General features: G+C 46.6%; 1 protein-coding gene and 1 long non-coding RNA gene across 2 annotated transcripts; one reads left to right on the top strand and one right to left on the bottom strand.

The window, feature by feature from the left end:
* Positions 1 to 4,383: 4,383 nt before the first annotated feature.
* Positions 4,384 to 5,704, bottom strand: LOC104582699. The gene is made up of 2 exons (XR_730596.3): positions 4,834 to 5,704; positions 4,384 to 4,747 (listed from the first exon to the last, which is right to left on the bottom strand). It is a non-coding gene; the product is annotated as an uncharacterized LOC104582699 (long non-coding RNA).
* Positions 5,705 to 10,509: 4,805 nt separating this feature from the next.
* Positions 10,510 to 11,055, top strand: LOC104583179 (apidaecins type 14-like). Its single transcript, XM_010234958.1, has one exon. It carries the CDS (start codon positions 10,510 to 10,512, stop codon positions 11,053 to 11,055), a length of 546 nt encoding a protein of 181 aa, XP_010233260.1.
* Positions 11,056 to 19,310: the final 8,255 nt, after the last annotated feature.

The raw sequence follows: 19,310 nt of genomic DNA, 5'->3' as shown, positions 1-19,310 counted from the left end.
ACTGTTGTTCCAAACAGAATCACCCTCCAAAATCTGTGATAAATTCTAATTCTTGATAGATGAAAGTAATTCATAATACTGGTAGTACTCGCACTAGTTAATTATTAGTAATGTTCTTCCAAACAGAATCACCCTCCAAATGTGTGATGAATTCTAATTCTTCATAGATGAAAGAAAGTCATAATCTAGTACTTGCCCCTGAAAGTCCTCTGACAGTGAGCATAGTTGGCTAAACCGATACTGCATTTTCATATTTCGAATGTCATGAACTATTAAACCCGGGAGGCTCAAATTGGAGTCGTAATGCTATTGCATATGAAAGATGAGTGCTACATCAACCTGATGTGGTTGCACGTACAAAAGTTGGTTCATGCATGCAGTATCAGAAAAATATGTCCCTCGAGCTGTTAATTTTGTCCCAAGATGTTCGTGCGTACTGAAATATTTGACATTTAACTTAAGTATGCACGAGAAAGCTTGCATACTCCATCCGTCCACAAAGAAGTGTGTATTTTTAAATTTTGTCCTAAGTCAAACATTTTTAAATTTGACCAACTTTATTGAAAAGAGTAGAAACACACATGAGATCAAGTTGATAAATTATGAAACCACATTTCAAAACGGATCTAATGATACTATTTTAATCTCACAAATGTTGATATGTTTTTCAATAAAGTCGGTCAAACTTTAGTATATTTGACTTAAGACAAAACCTAAAACTATACTCCCTCCATCCCATATTAAGTGACTCAAATTTATACAAATATGTATGTATGTATGCCTAAAAAACGCTTAGATACATGTAATAAAAAGTCACTTAATATGGGACGGAGGGAGTACTTATTTGTGGACGGAGGGAGTAGATAAAAGAAATTACAGCTCGCTTTGCACCCATCATTTGGGCCTAGAATTCTGAAAATCATGTTGAACTTCAAAATCGAAATTGCCTGGTTGGTATGGAATTCGCCACAGGAATTCACTCTCAAATTCATTGGAATTGCACTATAACTAACTTCAAATCCTCTCCAAAAGACATCATTTCTCTGAAATTGTCTCTCACTCTACAAATCCATGTGATAGACAAATATGATATTTGAAAAAGGAATTTAAATTCAACCAAATGAAATCCTATCAAGAAATTGGAATTCATTTCATTCTAGCAAATGAAATGAAACGATGGTTGCCAAACGGGTTGTTAGGGAAATTGAGTAGATCAACTCAAATCCGTAGTTATGCACGCGATAAGAATCCAACTTTAGTTGTAGGTGGGATATATCATACCTCGTGCAAGTTGCTAAAAATGCATATATCAATGCAATTAAGCGGTTGATATGCCGTGTTAGATCATATCTTAGTAATATCATATCCCAATATTGATGGAGGATACACAATTTTTTTTCATGGGGCGTAACTCGTAAGTTTCTTCGTGATCGTCCTAGTATACATACTCTAAGTCTGCATGCCGTACTATATATACCTGCACGACCCAACTTGGTATCGAACATCCTCTGCATCGCATATATATCCCATAATACAAGCGCAAATGGAGTTTCGCTGAATAATTCTCCTCTTGATTATTAGCCTAGGATCCGTCGCTATGGCGCGAGAAGTTCCCAGCGGGGCGGACCTTCGTCCTCCTAATCCGGGCTATCATACCATGCATGATGTTCCAAGTGGTGAGAACCCGATACACAATGGTTCTCCCCCTCCCTACAAAGTATACCCACATGAGGGTGGCAGTTTTGCTTCGTCCCTCAATAATGAGCCCATACATTAGCAGTATCCTCAGCCTAACGCTAATACTGAGCGTTATCTATGAAGGTCAAATGCCTTGGCCCCTCTTTTGGAAAAAAAACATGAATACCTCTCGATTCTATGTGAAATCATGTAAAATTATGCATGCGTGTGCTGCATGATTCTAGAGGTGTACCGTGTGTGCTGTAACACTTAGTAATAAAAGAGAATGTTCTGTGTCCTCCTACTTTGCTCTATTTTTGTTGTTTCTAGAACTAACCTAGATGCGACGCTATGTTTACCCCCTGCCCGAAGTTTAATTCTCGTCTTCTCCCTGAGTTTCAGCCGTTGTTCAAAATTTCATGCGATGGAAATGCTGGAAATAATCTTTTGAGTCCTAGTTGTTCACGTCTAGCTTGTCAATCCGGGTCTAGCTCGAGACACTTATTATTGATTACTTCAGCCATTCCATAATAAGTGTCTCAAATTTAATACAAAATTGTAAGAAGTAGTTAACAAGTGGTATTATTAGCCAGGGAGTACCAGTACGTGTGGTTAGTTTGTGTCCTTCTCGGATTGTCCAATGTGATACACTAGACCGAGTAGGTGTTGTGTTCTAGTCGTGTTAGGATTTCTGGATGCAGATATATGTGCACCAAGGCGCAGCCTTTGTAACATGAGATTAGATTGTAACCTGGAATTGTGATAAGAAATAAAGAAAAGAGGGTAGTGACCTTGGCAATAATATGGTGATTGTCGTGCGGAAGCACGTGATTGATCTTCGGGCAAATCCAATTATTGGAAAACAAGAGCAAAACGTAATGGTTGTTTCGATTTTCATTAACCAAAATTAAAACGAATACTCTCTGCCACGCTAGACATTGAGTATGCTATGTTTTATAACTAACAAATTCATCCTTTAATACATACTGTACCTTACAAAAATAGAACATGGGATCAGCTCAAACATTCTGCATTACTCGTTCATGATAGAAAAACCAACAATCGTAGGGGAAGTAGACAGTTGATGTAGTGAGTTGCTGATTCTCGCAGCTAGAACATATCTCCGGCTGTTCTAGGATCGAAGTAGACGATCCCTCCACGAATATCCACGCGTCCCCAAGTAGAGGTTCAACAGCACTCTATGGACCAGCATGACACCTTGTTAATAGGCACCCTTTCTTATTTTTTTCTGGATTAGGTGAGAAATTAAAAACACTGATCTTTTCGCAATGATGGTCACCTGACCATTTAGTATGGAGTTCGTCATTCTGGCCACCCGGAGCATTTGGAAAAGTCACAATGATGCAATTTTGAGGGGATACAACCCACCTTATATAACTGTCGGAGGATCTTCAGAGCTGAGCTTAACTTGGTCTTTTATAGAGCTAAGAGAAAGAGCCTTGCTGGCTTCAAAGACTGAATAGATAAATTTAGATAGTTTCTATTCTCTTGTTTTTGGTTTGCTTCTCTTTTTGTCTTTCTACATTTGGGTTGAACTTTTGAATATAGACAGTAGGGTAATTAACCAACTGTTTTCCATAAAATAAACAAATAGCTTTTATATTCGAAAAGGAGGATAACCCCTACCTGTGCATCGATTCATGCACACAGCTGGCCATGCATATACTCCATCCTTTATAAATACAGAGCATATAACTTTTTTGACTGTCAAACTTTTTGAAGTTTGAGCAAAATATATATAGCAAAATGGTTTTAGTATGTCCAACCTTCCTCGTGCCCGGCATCAGTACCGTCCGATTGCATTGGGATTCTAACTTTTATTCTCCTTTTAGTTCTTTTTGTAATTAGAAGAGAAATGATAGTTTATGACTACTCTTACACACATATGACAACTTTATTCCAAGATTCAAATTGTTTCTTCTTTTGGCAATGTCGGTGTTCCCTGGGAACAGATGAATTCAAAAATTGTGCTTTCCTTGTCTGGGCCATGGACCACTGATCATAGGCCTTGATTCCCATGACCCATGTGACTAGCCTGTTTAGGAACGTGGTAATCCTTAGATCTGAAGTGGGCACACGAAAATGCGCCAGTTGAGTCGCGTGCGGTACTTCCGAATAAAAATGTCTTTGCATGTGACTCTCCAGAGCCTGGGCCCGCATCGTCAGACTGCCTTTTTCTGCCAGTGCAAGGAGCTGGTCAAGCGCATGCACATGCTAGCCATTGGCGTGCACAGTAAGAATTTCGGTACACAGGGTTAAGGTGCACTCCGTGGAGCTTGGATAATTATTCGTGTCTCGGTATGATTAAATCAATTCATTATGCATTCGGTACCTTGTGAAGAGAAAAAAAGAAGAATATTACTGCTCATTACGATGATACGTACAGTATGTTTTATAGAAAGAACCTTTGCATACTATTATCCACTTTGCATGCTATTATCCACTGGATATGTCTTATGGAAAAATCTCTGCATGCTATTATCTGGTGGACATCTAAGTGCAACACCTCTATTATCCAGTAGGTAGAAGGATCACCTGTCAGCCACGTATATTAAGCATGCCATTACCCAGTGGACATTTCAAGTTTTGAACCTGTCCCATTATTCGAACCATTATTCGAAACACATGTATTACCCCATTAAGAATGTTCAGTCCAACAAATCGGTACCTCGGGTGCATCTAATCGGCAAAAAAGTTTCCTGTACAGCAGCATTGTACAAGATCTTTGACTCAAACACGAGCACAAAATTACTTAACACTTCACTCTTGAACTTGTAGCAAGAGAGAATAGATTTCAGAGTTCCATATTTCAGAACAAGTACAGATCAAGCACCATACTTAACACTGCGCTACTAATGACTTCATCATACTAAAGTACTAATCAGATCTGAGCAAAACCCGTTGGTATAGCAACCTGATTAACAAAAGTACAAAACCCGTTGGTATAGCAAGTTAGCAACTCCCCTCAGAAACATTTATACAAACAGTTGGTGTGCACAAGAACACAGCAGCAACCAGCCCCATCCTCCTCGCCGGTGGCTGCGCAGCCCTGCATTTATTCCATCTCAGAAAACTAGAAACGGTAAAAACAGAAAAGAAAAAGTAAAACTGCAATTAGTCCAACGAGGGTGTTACTTCGTTGGTTCCTCCCCTTGTTCTTGCCTGCTGTTCGTGGATTCATGGGATGAAGACAAGGGAGGAAGAAGAGCAGAACCGCCGGCGGACCGTGTGTGGACACCAGCGACTGTCAGTCCATCAAACAAGTGCAAGGCAACTTCATCAAAGAAAATATTTTCAGAACAGGGGATAGATCCAAACTGAGCACCAACTTCGCTTGTGAACTGATTGAGATACGAATAACCAAGAAACAGGGGAGGGAAGAGAGAAAGACCAATCCAGCGACCAAGATACGAACTGACCACCAAGTGACAAAATCTTGAAAAATGAAAAGCAAGAGAAAGACAAAACGTCGTCGGCGGCACACGGCCGTGGCTGCAGTGGCCAGTGGCGGAAGCGGCAGTGAGAGGTCCCGCTCGAGGGCCGCGCGTTCTAGTGGCGCCCTCACGCCTTGGCGACGTCTGGTGCGAGTGCGGACTGCCGTCGGTGACGACAGGAAGCAGCTGCAGCCATCACTGCCGCCGTCGAGGTCAGCCACGGGCACGTGGGTCCAAGGTCGACGAGGACACCCTCGCTGCGGCGCCGCTACCCCCTGTCAGGTCCAACCTCACCCGCAAAAAAAAAAAAGCTCCAACCTCGACGGCCGTCTCCACGCTGCCGTCGCGGCGTCTCGAGCGCCGCCGTCGCGCGCGGCTTATCTGTGTGGGGAAGGGGGCGTGGTGAGTGGGGGCTATCGCCGGCATGGCTTATAATGGAGGGTCACGGGCGTCGTCCGGCCAATGGTAACCTAGTGCCTAGGCGATGTAGACCTGTGGTATTCTGGACGGAGCAGAGGCGCAGGAGGGAGGTTGGCTTTATCGATCGATTAAACGAGATAGAGCCCGGATGGAAAATCAGACGGGAGAGAAAATAGCCACGCCATCCCAATCACGACGCATCGACGAGCGGTAGAGGAGTCGGCCACTGGGGACGACGTTGGACATACTAGCACTTTTGGCTCTGTATATATATACTAGCTAAATACCCATGAGTTGTAACGGAGATACAAATATTTCAATGATTTACGTTTCAAATATAGATTACGCATGTCCATCGACCGATCGAATTTTTTTCTTTCCAAAACGTAATTGACAAACACAGAACTTACCTTAATTTGTGGAACTTACCTTTCACATGGGCTTAATTTTCTCAAATATAGATTACGCATGGTTTCCTTAATTTGTGAAACTTACCCTGCTATGGACTTAATTTGTGGAACTTACCCTGCGGCGGATCTGCGTCTCATGGCGGCGTCCATGGGGACCGGCAGTGCCGCACCCCATGGTGGCGGCGGCCGCGTGGACCGGCACATGGAGGGACGGGCGCGGGAGGGATGGTGAGAGAGAGGAAGGGATCGAGAGGGAGACGAAGGGATTGAGTGGGTTCCGGTGGAGAGGAGAGATTTCGGGAGAGGAGAGGCTGGTGAGCGGTGGCGGCGGCACGCGGGGCGGGGAGCAGCGGTGGCATGCGGGCTGGGCGAGATGCGAGAAAAGGAAAGAGAAAAACGAATCGGGAGTTCGGCGGTGGCATACGGATGTAATTTCTATGAATTTGGGGGGACGGACCGACGACCAACCAAACTGCAAATTAAGTAGTAGTAGTAAAGATATGCAAGCATCCATTTTTTTGTTTAGGTAAAGTGGCGCGAGGAGTGCCCCGGACTTCAACGGTAGGACCTCAACTCCGGTCGTTTACCTAGGTTCGGACCATCCGGAAGTGTAATACACTACGTCCTACTTTGAGTGCGTATTGATGGAGGTGGCTGGACCAAGGAAAGATTACAAGGAGCTTGCAGGAGCGGTGAGCTTTAGCCTAAACTATGGCAACCCGGGGAGGAGGGAGAAGCAGACACTGCTCTTCTCTTCGTCGGTCGGAACCCCAATCCTTCTCCTACCTCGAGTCATCTATGTCTGGACTAACCTTGATGCCAACCTTTTTTGGGTGTAAGCCATGAGCCTCCTTTTATAGTTCAAGGGGACACCACAGTGGCGAACTAGGGCACACGGCATGCGTGCTGCTGCAGGAGAACATACTCGCTACAAGACGAATATGAAGCTGTCCACATATTCTGCGGCTTCTGTCCAAAGTGATCTGTACCCGGTCCGGGGCGCAGAGAAACTTTCGGCCTTGTCTGGGCCGAAACGGTGATAATCTTGCCGCGGCATGGAAGCGTGTATTCTCATGTTTCATAAACTCTGCGGTCCTTCTTCTAATCTAAAAACATAGTGTAGGGAGTAATATTTTATAGCTGCATTCCTACATCACAGAAGAAAAAAAGAGGACCTTCAGAAATACGACAGATTTAAAAAAACTGTAAAATATATAGAAAGATTGCACTCGTGATTATGATTCATTGTGGAATTCATATTGTTGTTGTTCTCGACAACAATTAGAGTAAGGGGTGCCAACGCTCGATGGCACAAGTGCGGGTATAAAAGTAGGGCGTGTACGCCGGCCTTATAGCGAAGGTCGTCGTACACTTGGACAAGTTGACACGCCGATATTTTTTGAATAGGTACGGTTGACCCTGCGGGTGCGACTTAATCCTATGTTACGAAAGGCTTCGAGGGGGTTGTTAGCCAAGGGTTTGGGCCGAGCGGATCTTCCCAAGACACTTTTTAGTGAGAGATTCGTCAGGGCCGCCTCGTACTTGGACCGAACGCGTCTTTCCAAGTATCGAGGTTAGGATACCCTCAGAACTCTAACCCAACCCCTTCTCCTTCGAGCCCGTGCCAACAAATGTTACCTCGGAGCCTCGAAACTAGAAGCCCCTAGAAGGCTTCCTCATGGCCGATCGACTTTTAGTCGAGAGCGGCGCGCTAGAGCGAACCTTAGAGGGAGCACTCTAGCCCTCTGCCCTTGAGTTTATTCAAGTGGGAGTGAATGGTACATGCCCCCATGGTGGGGTATTTATAGTCTAGGGGGCCATGACAAAAGACCATGACTACCCTTGAGGGAGAGAGAAAAATGAAGGCAAAATGATAAAAATAACTCTTTGGTCCATAACTTTTGTGTGCACCATGAGGGGGAAGTGAGGGTTGGTCCATGGTCCACCATGGACCAAAAGTCTCATCCACACACCTTTCTTACCCACTACTTTAGCTCATTTGACCCTTTGACCATGGCATGAGAGGCTTGACTTGTTGACTTGTCTTTCTTTGCCACGTAGAATTGACTGCGTCACGTGGACGTCTTGACTCGTGCTTGGGAAATGTTGACTTGGTCGTCGCCACGTAGAATTTACGGCCCAGCCCATATAAGGATTTTATTTTACTTCAACACATATGTACTTAGTTGGAGTCGGAGAGGCGTCTTTTTTTCAGGATGACAATATGTTTTCCTTCTAAAATGCAACCCAATGAGTGTGTATTCCATTAAAAGAAGAAAGCTAGAAGACTAATACAACGCACGAAGCAGCTACAATGCCAGGGATACCCGTGAATATCCGACATTGTGGAAGGCATGCAACCTACTTATCGCAATGGTCGAACGAGGAACTAGAATTTCTTTGAGTATATTATTGGACCCTCATTGTTGACACATTGTTATATCGGTTTTGTTATATCTAAGTTGCTTGATTTTTGGTTAGAGATAATTTGATTTCTCAACCGTTGAACATGAATTGTGCTTTAAGATTCGAAAGGGATGATGAAAAAAGAAGGATAAATTGAGATCTACATGCTAATCAAATGGCTCTCTGGTTCCTCATTTAATTAGATTTAAGCATTTTGCTTTAAAATAAGCCAACTATGTATGTCTGCTGGCGAAGCAATTTCTATGGTTGCATGCAGATGCCATGCCATAAAGTGAAAATGCGAATACCGCAATAGTCGATCTAAAAAATAGGCCCGGCAACAGGCGATCTAAATAATAGGTCATAGTCCATCTAAAAAATAGGCCCTACAATAATCGATCTAATGCGTTGCACGTGGAGGGCGTCTTTGTTGTTGTCCACAACGGGTCGTTTGGTGTTGGTGCGGACGGTTCTTACGGTGTTGCCAATTTATCATAGGATGGCCTTGGATTTGCTGGGCTGGGTGCTCAAGGGTATCGACAAGATCTGTCGCGGTTTTCTTTGGGCTGGGGCGGCGAATGCTAAAGGGGGCTGTTGCCGGTTGCGTGGGATGTTGTGTGTCATTTGAGGAGGCTCGGGGGGCTTGGTCTCCACAACATCTTCCTTCTCAACTCCGCGTTGAGATGCAAGGGCTTGTGGATTGCCAAGTCGTCGGGTGCCTTCCTCTCGTTGCCACCGCATCTCACCAGCCCGGTCGGTCCGGCGTTCTTCCACGCCTCCTTCTCTATTGTGGTCGGTAACAGCAACTCGGCTCTTTTATGGGAAGATCGGTGGATCTAGTGCAAGTGCGTACAAGATATTGCTCCTCTTGTTTTACTGCTCGTTCCTAAGCAGTTGTCCTCGTCACGCTCCGTGGCGCAGGCCATCCCCTTGCATGCTTAGGTTCAGGACATTCATTGGGGTCTATCAGCTTCCGGGATTGCCCAATTCTTCGTGCTCTTGGAATGCATCTTGGTGCTGCCTCCTCTTAGCACAGATGTGGATTCTTACAAGTGGAAGTGGTCCTCATCCGGTCGTTTCGATTCGCGCTCTGCTTACAAGTCTATGTTTCTGGGTTCCAATTCTTGCATCTCCTTCGAGCTCATCCGGCGGCCACGCGCCACTCTAAAGCATAAGGTGTTTGCTCCGATGTTGGACAGGTGAACGTCGGTTGCGCAAGGGGCTCAGCGACGAGGCTGCTTGTCCGCTATGCGATCAAGAGCTTGAAACCATTGACCATCTTTTGTTGCAGTGCCCCTTTTCCAGGTCCCTTTGGTTTGAGGTCTTATCCATCTTTGGTTGGGGATTCTGGACGCCGTCCACCTCGGATTTGCTCAAGGCCTGGTGGGCCGGTTTCCTCTCTTCGCTCCATGGCGCAGCTCGTAAGAAGGTGGGCTCTATCATCCTTTTGCTGCTGCCGGAGATTTGGCTTGAGTGTAACTCTCGTTTTTCGTTATTTGGATAGGCAGGTTCATATTTTGCTTGATGTTATCCGTCTTGGACTAAGTAGGTGAAAAGAAGTGGGCTTGTTGAGAGAGTAGTTTCTTATTAGGGAGTGGTGTTGTTTTGATACTATTGTGGTTGGTGGTTCTCCCGTCTTTCTCTTAATGAAAATAGGCGTGCATTTTCGCACGGTTTCTGAAAAAAAACCGATCTAAAAAATCGGCCCTGTAATATTTTGAGATAATGGTATCTATAGTACTTGCAGTCAAGATGGCAAACTCCTCCCCTTTTGCAATTTAGGGAATCAAATCGACATCTTTTTTTCCTAATTTAGCCGCGGACGCACACTGGGCTTGTCTAGGAAACATATCAGCTGCTTGACGTTCCGAAGGAAATTCGATTCTGAAATGTAAAATGGAAGGAAAAATATCGCAATTAGCTTGCAAGACAGCAAGAGGCCAATCAATCATGGTTATATGCACGCAATACACATACCATGCATGCTTATTCCAAAAACAAGATTACCATCCATGGATGCCTATGCAGATCAGCCGCCGGTCCTACCAGCCTATATATATGCACAGCAAGCCCATGACACCATCGCAACATCCACCGACGCTTGCAAGCACGCATAGCTAGCCACGACGAGAAGAACAAAGATGGCCGCTCCTTCTGCACACGTGTGTGTCCTCCTCCTCGCCATCGCCTTTGCAGTTGCCTCGGTGCCGGCGATGGCTCGACCGGTTCACAAGGGCAAAGATCCGATACACAACGACGGCCCTCCTGCACCCGGACATACGGCGAGTGAAGATGTCCATGAGATTGTGAAGCCTGTTCCACACGTGATTTATTACCCCATGAAGTCGGAAGTTCCCAGCGGCGAGAACCCGGTGCACAACGGCTCTCCTTCTCATCCTCATGAGAGCTCCTACCCCGTGAAGTACGAAGTTCCCAGCGGTGAGAACCCGGTGCACAACGGCTCTCCTTCTCATCCTCATGAGAGCTACCCCGTGAAGTCCGAAGTTCCCAGCGGTGAGAACCCGGTGCACAACGGCTCTCCTACTCCTTCTCACGATACCTGCCCCATGAAGTCAGAAGTTCCCAGCGGCGAGAACCCGGTGCATAACGGATCTCCTTCTCCTCCTCACGAGCGTTACCCCGTGAAGACACAAGTTACAAGTGGTTCGGACCCGGTGCATAATTAACCATGAATGTGTGATAGGGTATGCACGTAGTATGAAGTGATCAGGGTGAAAATGTTGCACGCATGCAAAATTTGTGATGAATAAATGACAATGCAAGAGATTTATCGTTATTATATTGTTGTGTCCCTGAGTTCTGAACCTTGTTTATTTTTCTTGCCATGCTTTGTCCTTTTATACGAATCGATCTATCTTGTGCATAGCTACAATGGTAATTCTAGAACGCATGCAATTAGTTGGCTCGTGAAAAACGATGTCTCACTACATGCTTAAACTAAGCCTTTTTGAAAAAAAAAAACCATTATCAAACTTCGGAAGATCGTAGTATTGAAGCTAAAATTGGAGTTGCCATGTTACTGGATAGCAAGGTGGCGCCACATCAGGCTGACCACAAATTTGCTCGAGGTATATGGCAGAAAGTGTATGTCCGTCGAGTCGAAATCTTGGGGCAAAGAGAAATATACATGTACTTTTGATACGCAATCCCTCCTATCCATATTAATTGTTTCAAATTTGTCCAAATATGAATGCATTTATGGCTAAAAAGTATCTAGATATATATACTATTTCTACAACTAATATGGATCGGAGGGAGTATAAAACAGAGGGAAAAAAAGGAAAGCAAAAGAAGCTATCGCGACAGGGTAGATCAGCTCGGTACTCAAATTACAAGTAATTGTAGATGGCCAAAAATGCATTCGACAATAATTTGACGGTCGATAGGCCTCTCTAGATCATCGTGGTAACATGGGGCGTGAGCCTCTCCGTACATATCATACTTTTTGCCTTTTCCAGGTTGTGTACGGCAGTGGATCACCAATGGTAACACCAGAGAAAAAAAATTAGATAGGTTCAGACCCTTAGATCGAGGTAATATCATACGATGTGTTGGTGGTTGTATTGGTCTTACTTCAAAATGCTCGAGCGGTAGAACAGATCTCCCGAGGTTGCTTTGATATTTGTGTAGAAGGTAAAAGTTTTAAAGTTGTTTCTATGGAAAGATCCGTGTAGAAAGCTTATATACTGCAGCCGGGTTAGGAACTTAGGATTACAAGAGAAGATTCCTCATTGGAAAAAAGACTAGTGTGTCCCTAATATATCTTGAGGCTTTCTTTGTTCCACTTCTATCCGCTGAAACCATAAGAAAGGCCGGACAACTTCTAGAATATTCGCTCAATCCTCTGTTCGTTTAGGCCTAGTTAGCCCAGCATGGTCTAACAGAGTCTATGACACCCTCATAGACTCTGTGAGTCTATGACACCTTTCTGTTAAAAAAAAAGAGAGTCTATGACACCCTCACTTACTATGGAAACAGTTATATCATCGTTCGAAGCACATTTCCTGACCTAAAAACAAAACGTGTTTTGCTATATCTAAGTTGCCTTATTTTTAGTTTGAGATAAATTGATTCCTCACCCACTGGATATGATTTGTGCTTTAAAATTCAAAACGAATCATAAAAAAAAACTTAAAATGAGATCTAGATACTAATCTATTGAATCTGATTCGTCATCTTAGATTTAATCATTTTGCTTAAAAATCAGGCAACTTAGATATAGCCATACTCGCAAAAATTGTGGATACAAATTTTTACCACGTTGAAGCAATTTCTAGGCCAATGGAAGCACACAATTTCTATGGCGTCATTTCACGGTAGTATATGGAAACAGATTGCACGGCGTGAAATTGATCCACGGAAGCAGCATATTAGGAAATAAATCAGAATTAGTACAATTCAATTGATTTTGCCGTGTGTACTTGCTTGTTGGGCCATCGCACGCTCCAGGATCCAGATCGAAGTCGATCGTACGGCGCAGATTGCTGGATCCGCAACCCATGGATCAGGTCCAAAGGCTGGAGCACCTGGCTAAGGTGCTCCAACTGCTCGGCTACAAGGATATGGCTTCCGCGGCGCCACTGATGGCGGACTCACATGTGCTCGCGATTTGGCGTGGTTCTCTCACCGTGTCCGCAGTTCCAGATCGACTCTGCCCTGTCCTTGTGCTCCCACTGCGACCGCAGAATCCTTATGGCTCAGCATATGGCACTTAGCTCTTACCTTTATTCCGAACTGTCCCGTTCTTCGTTAATAACGCTTCCCACTGCCAAGGTTAACTATTGTTTGAACTCTACCTTCTCTTCTTCGACTTCGTCCAGCACCAAGTCCAAGTCCGTTGTTATCAATGGAGTTGAGCTAACCAAGCCTGATCTCTACATCGACGATAGCTTTGTAGTACATGGACTCAAAGGTTATGTAACCTTGCCAGTTGATGCATGGCTCTTGCGGTGGCTACGAGGATAGAAATCCCATCTCAGAATCTGAAGCCCTTGCTAGATTGGCGGGAGCTATCAAGATTATAGATGACATCTTTCGCTGGTTACCTTAGAATTGATCACGTATTAGCAAGTAAATTGATTTTGGCCTTCGATCCATGCAGAATTTCAGTTTTTGTGAGTGTTTTAAAATTTTGGTTTTGTCCATAGAATAGTCAGAATTTCGGTTCATCATATCCTGGACGTCTTCTTTTTTCCATATACCAAATTTTATTCACAATAGTATAGTTTCATTTTTTTTTGGTAAACCGCGGCTTCTTTTGGTTGAGAAACCGAGGGATCGATGCTTAGGAGTTATTCATGCACGATTTTTCAAAGAGGCAAGGAAACATATAGGATGTGCCATGGTCCGCGAGCAAAAAAGAAAACAATGTCCACCATTGTTACAAATCCAAAGACATTTCTAACGGGAGAAAATGAGTTCTTCGCTTGAACGAGAATACAAAGTTTTATTTGAGGGAAAAAACGAGAATACAAAGTGGCACAGCCAGCCTGCTAGCGTTCCCGTGCCAGCAAGCCGCCTTCCCCTGTGCTTACCTCGGATTGCCCCTCTTGCCTACTAGACTGAAGAAGACTGACTTTCAACCGACGCTTGATAAGATCGCCCGTCGCTTGCAAAATTGGCAATGCAAGTTCATCTTTAAAGCGGGCAGATCGGTCCTTGTGAAGGTGTCCTCTCGGCTATCCCCACCTACCAATTAATTGCTTCCGAGCAGCTTAGCCGGTTTGACACTCAAGTGGATAAATTCAGACGCTCTTTCCTTTGGACTGGTTCAGATGAGGCTTCTGGTTCGCGATGTCTGGTCACTTGGCGCAAGGTCTGTGCCCCATTTGATTATGGTGGTCTCGGTATTCATAACCTGGCTCTGCAGGGTCGTGCTCTTAGACTTCGTTGGCTTTGGAAGAATCGGGGCTCAAGTTCTTTTATCTCTGATGGCATTCTACTGCAAAAAGATCAAACCTCCATTGCTCTCTTTCAAGCTTGCACGTCGGTCACTATTGGGAATGGAAAGAAGACATCCTTCTAGTTAGACATATGGCTTGGCTCTACAGCTCTTAAGGACAGATTTGAGCTCATTTTCCTTTCCTGCAAGCGCAAGAAGCTCACTGTTTTCCAGGCGATCTTTGATAATGGTTGGATTCAAACTCGCAAAATCTCTCTGGATCTTGAATGGATGCTGCAATTTGTGCGCCTTTGGGCCATTTTGAGAGACCTGCGTCTTCAGCCGGACCGTGATGACTCCATCGCTTTGACGCGCTCCGCTAATGGTGCTTACCCAGGGAAAAGTGCTTACCTTCTGCAGTTCGTTGGAAGAACCGCCTCCTCCTTCCCGTCCTTGACTTGGAAAGTGAAAGATCCGCCTAAAATTCAATTCAATTTAATGCTTGGATCATGATTCAAAACAGAGCACCCACAGCGGACCAGCTTGCCATCAAGGCCATCCCTTGCCACCCGAAAACTGGTATCCACCTTCTTGCTCATTGCTCCTTCTCCTCGGCTCATTGGTCTTTAATTCTACCAAGGTTGGCTCTCCCTCTCTCGCTTGCCCCGTCGACTGTTTTTCTCTCCTTGGAAGATTGGTGGTTATACTCTCTATCGCTCCTTCCTATTGATCGGAGAAAGAGCTGGAGTGCGCTAATAATTATGCTCACTTGGTGGCACATCGGGTCCGAGCGGAACTCGGGTGTCTTCGAGCAAAAAGGTCATCCTCTCTCTTCCTCTTACAGCGTATCAAAGAAGACCTCCATGGTTGGAAGATGGCGAACTTCTCTAGTGTTGCTCTGTTATCATGGCTATAGGTCTTGTTGTTTGGTGTTTTTGTATTAAGGCTACTTCCCTTAGAAGACAATGGCACCCGCCATGAACTTTGTACTTTGAGCAGTGTTAAACCTCTGTACATTCTCCTTGCTTAATATATTGACCACCAGCTCTTTGCTGGTTTTCGTCAAAAAAAGGTGGCACATGTGAACAACTCATTCTAATTAAATGCATCAGTGCATCATTGAATCTTGATCTTGAGATGATAACCTTGATGCAACAGTTCATTCACCATCATCTGCTTGCTGCAGTTGGGCTCTTACACGCAGTTACTGCATCCAAGGAAACATCGCAAATACATAAATAGCTGGATGACAAAAAAAAGTAAGTTGTTGAGAGAAAGAAAGTCAGTAATACAAATTATTATAGGTGAAATGCGGAAATGAGCGTCCATACATCCTCAAAATATTGTAGTTGAACTCATATCGGTATACAACTATACCATGTTAATTCTTGTCTTGGTGCATCTGAGGTCGTGTGGATAGAGGTGGATTACGTCCTGTAGAGGCCAATTCGGACGCTGGAGTGTGCTCTGTGGAGGGACTTGAAGGACGTACTCCTCTGCCACACCGTCAAGGTAATGAATTTATCTTTTAGTTTTTTTTCAAGAATGCAACCCAGCGGATGCATCATCGATTAAAGGAGAAGAGTCAGAAGGCTAGTACAACGCCGAGAAACAGCTACAACGCCCACCGGGCAAAGACAAAGGAGAAATTACAGCCTACCAAGCAACCTACTCACCGCGAAGGCCGAACCAACACCCCTATTCCTAATGAGGCCGGCAGAGCACCACCGATCCAACTCCTCCCGGATGGTAGACAAGATCCAATGGACCGAAGGAGACACCCCGTTGAAGACAATGTCGTTACGATGGCGCCAAATGATCCAAAAGACCAGAGTGAAAGCCGTCAGGAAGTCTTTCCGCCCACGCCGCGAAAGGGGTTGGGAGGTCCACCAATCCCGCAAGTCAGCCCTCGGACCGGGGCACCAATCCCCGTGGCCCCAGCAGGTCAACAGCTACTGCCACACCTGACAAGAGAAGACGCAACCCACCAACAGGTGAGAGATGGTCTCATCACCCTGGTCGCAAAGGGGGCACCTAGCCGGGTGTGGGAGACCACGCCTGCGAAGCCGGTCCGCTGTCCAGCATCAGCCCCAGGCCGCCAACCAAGCGAAGAACCGACAACGCGCAGGAGCCCTAGAGTTCCATACCACAGACGCCATTGGATCACGCAATTGACCTGCGAAGAGGTTCGCATAGGCAGTTTTGGCCGAATAGACCCCATCGTCGGCCCAATTCCACACCAAAACATCGTCCGCCCCGGCCTCCAATTGGACGTCCCGGAGCTACTCCCAAAGAGTTAGGAACTCGGCAATGGCCATCGCAGTCAGGTCGGGGCCCACGTCCTCAAGCCACACGCCATTCATCGCCTCTCTGACAGTACGACGACGCAGTGAACCCGCACTGACATACCCCGCAAGCACCGGGAAAGCATCACCAAAACGAACGTTGCGCAGCCATCGGTCGGTCCAGAAGAGTGTGCGACTCCCATTCCCCACCCTAGAAGAGGTAGCCGCCTCAAAGATCTCATCCACCTCCTTAGGAATGCCCAAGGATAACCCCTTCCAAGGTTTAGAGACATCCACACGCTCCAGCCATCTCCAACGGACCCTCAAAGCCAGATTGAGCAAGTGGGGGTTGGGGATGCCGAGACCACCGTAGGGTTTGGGAGAGCAAACCGACTTCCAAGCCACAAGACAATGCCCCCCATGAGCCTCTTTCTGACCCCTCCAAAGGAACCCACGGCAGATTTTATCCACACCCTTGACAATCTTGGCCGGCAGATCGAGGGACATCATGGGGTAGACCGGAATAGCCGAGAGCGTGGACTTGATGAGCACCAGCCAGCCACCCTTCCACGAGGCCAGGTGGCCTTTCACCTTGTCCACCACCGGCCGAAGTTGATTGACCATATGCTTGCGAAGCCCAAGAGGAAGTCCCAAGTAGGTGCAGGGGAAGTCCCGAGTTGCACACTGAAGAAGATTCCCAACCATTGAGCGCTGTTCGTCAGAGCACCGAATGAGATGAGACGAGCTCTTGGCGAAGTTGGTGCAAAGGCCCGAGGCAGCACCAAAGTCTGAGATTAACCTCGAACAGCCCACAATGTCTTTCTAGGAGGGTCGAAGGAACGTGACCACGTCGTCCGCGAAAATGGACGTGCGATGGGAGAAACCCCTCGCCGCCAGAGGAATCAAGAGCCCGCACGCTGCGGCCTTCTCAATCAGACAGTGGAGCACGTCCATAACCAGAATAAAGAGCATCGGCGACAGGGGATCACCCTGCCTGAGACCCCTCCTATGCTCAATGGACTCACCAGGAATACCGTTGAGCAAAACCTGCGTCGAGGCCGAGGAAAGCAGGCCACAAATCCACGCCCGGAAGCGGTGGCCAAACCCACGACGAACCAAAGTCTCATCAGGAAGGCCCAATCCACAGTGTCAAAGGCCTAGGTGATGTCGAGCTTAAGAAGAACCGCATCAATTGGCCTGGTGCAGCTTCCTTGCCGTGCCTTGGACCATCATGAAGTTGTCGTGCAGGCAACGACCCTTCACAAAGGCGCTCTGATGCGGCTCCACCAACCGAGGGAGGGCCGGGGCCAACCTCGTAGCCAAAACCTTTGCGAAAAGTTTGGCCACGCTATGAATCAGGCTAACCGGCTTGAAATCCCGCACCTCACGCACATCCTGCTTCTTGGGAAGCAAGGTGGTGAGGGCTGAGTTGATGGCCCCCATCCCCCTCGCATCCAGCCGAGCCAAGGATGCGAAAGCCTCCACCACGTCACGCTTGATGATCTCCCAGCATAACAAAAAGAAACGACCAGTGAATCCATCCGGCCCCGGAGCTTTGTCAAGCTCTTGAGCCTTAACCACCTCCCAGATCTCCTCCTCGGAAAAATCCCTCTCAAGCTCCGCAAGATCGCAGCCCGGGATATCCAAAAATTTGAAATCGAGGGAAAATTCCCGGTCTTGGGCCGAGCCCAACAAGCCGAAGAAAAAATCATCCACATCCACGGCTTTCTCGTCATGATCCGTCACAAGGACCCCATCCACGAGGAGGTGAGATATGAAATTCTTCCTCCTCCTATGGCTCGCATGTAGATGAAAGAATATCGTGCAAGCGTCGTCCTCACGGAGCCAAAGAGTTCTCGAAGAATGTTGTCTGGCAATGGAACGCTCCAAAGAGGCCAAGCCAAGCAACTTTCGCTTGAGGGTTCTGCGGAGGCCCCTCTCCTCCAACGACAGACAACGAGTGTCCAGAGCCACATTGAAGCGAAGAATGAGCTCCGTGGCCACAAGAATCTGGAGCTTAACATTGCCAATAGAGCGATCTCTCTAGCTCCTAAGCCTCTTCGCCGTGCGTCTAAGCTTGACGTCAAGCCGCTTGAACAGGTTTAGAGGGGAGTCGGCCGCATCCCACGCTGACTTGACCCCATCCAAGAAGCCGTCCACCTTGGGCCAGAAACTCTCAAAGTAGAAACGACGCCCTTTAAGAAGTTGGGCCTCAAGAACCACAAGCAAGGGGCAGTGGTCCGAGGTCGCCGTGCCCAGGGCCGATAGGAAGGCATTGGGAAAGGCCGTCTCCCAGTCCACCGTGGAGAAGGCCCGATCGAGTTTCTCAAGTGTGGCCCGCTCCCTCTCGTTCGACCACGTGTAGTGCCTCCCGTTAAGGTAAAGCTCCTTGAGCTCAAGCTCCCGCAACACTTTTCGGAATTTTCCCATAAGCCTCCTATTGACCAACTCATTGCTCTTGTCTGACGGATCCACAATGAGATTGAAGTGACCCGCAATGAACCACGGTCCAGCAATGAGATCCCGGTCGTCGTGCATCTCCCGAAGAAAACGAAACTTATCCCCGTCCTCTTGGGGACCGTAAACCACGGTGATCCACCACGTCGGACCGGCGCTAGAAGAAACGCTAGCCGAGACAGAGAACTCGGAAATATGGGGGTTGGCTAATTGGACTACGGCCCCCTTGCACGCAAGGATCATGCCGCCACGAGTGCCGTCCGCCGGCAAGAAGAAAAAGGAGTGAAAATCAGGCCCT

This window comes from Brachypodium distachyon, chromosome 2 (assembly GCF_000005505.3).
Source record: "Brachypodium distachyon strain Bd21 chromosome 2, Brachypodium_distachyon_v3.0, whole genome shotgun sequence".
Taxonomy (NCBI): domain Eukaryota; kingdom Viridiplantae; phylum Streptophyta; class Magnoliopsida; order Poales; family Poaceae; genus Brachypodium; species Brachypodium distachyon.
This window is presented reverse-complemented; position numbering and strand designations above follow the sequence as displayed.

Excerpts from the sequence above, each read along its gene's own strand:
- LOC104583179 (XM_010234958.1), top strand. The coding sequence starts at position 10,510 with ATGGCCGCTCCTTCTGCACACGTGTGTGTCCTCCTCCTCGCCATCGCC.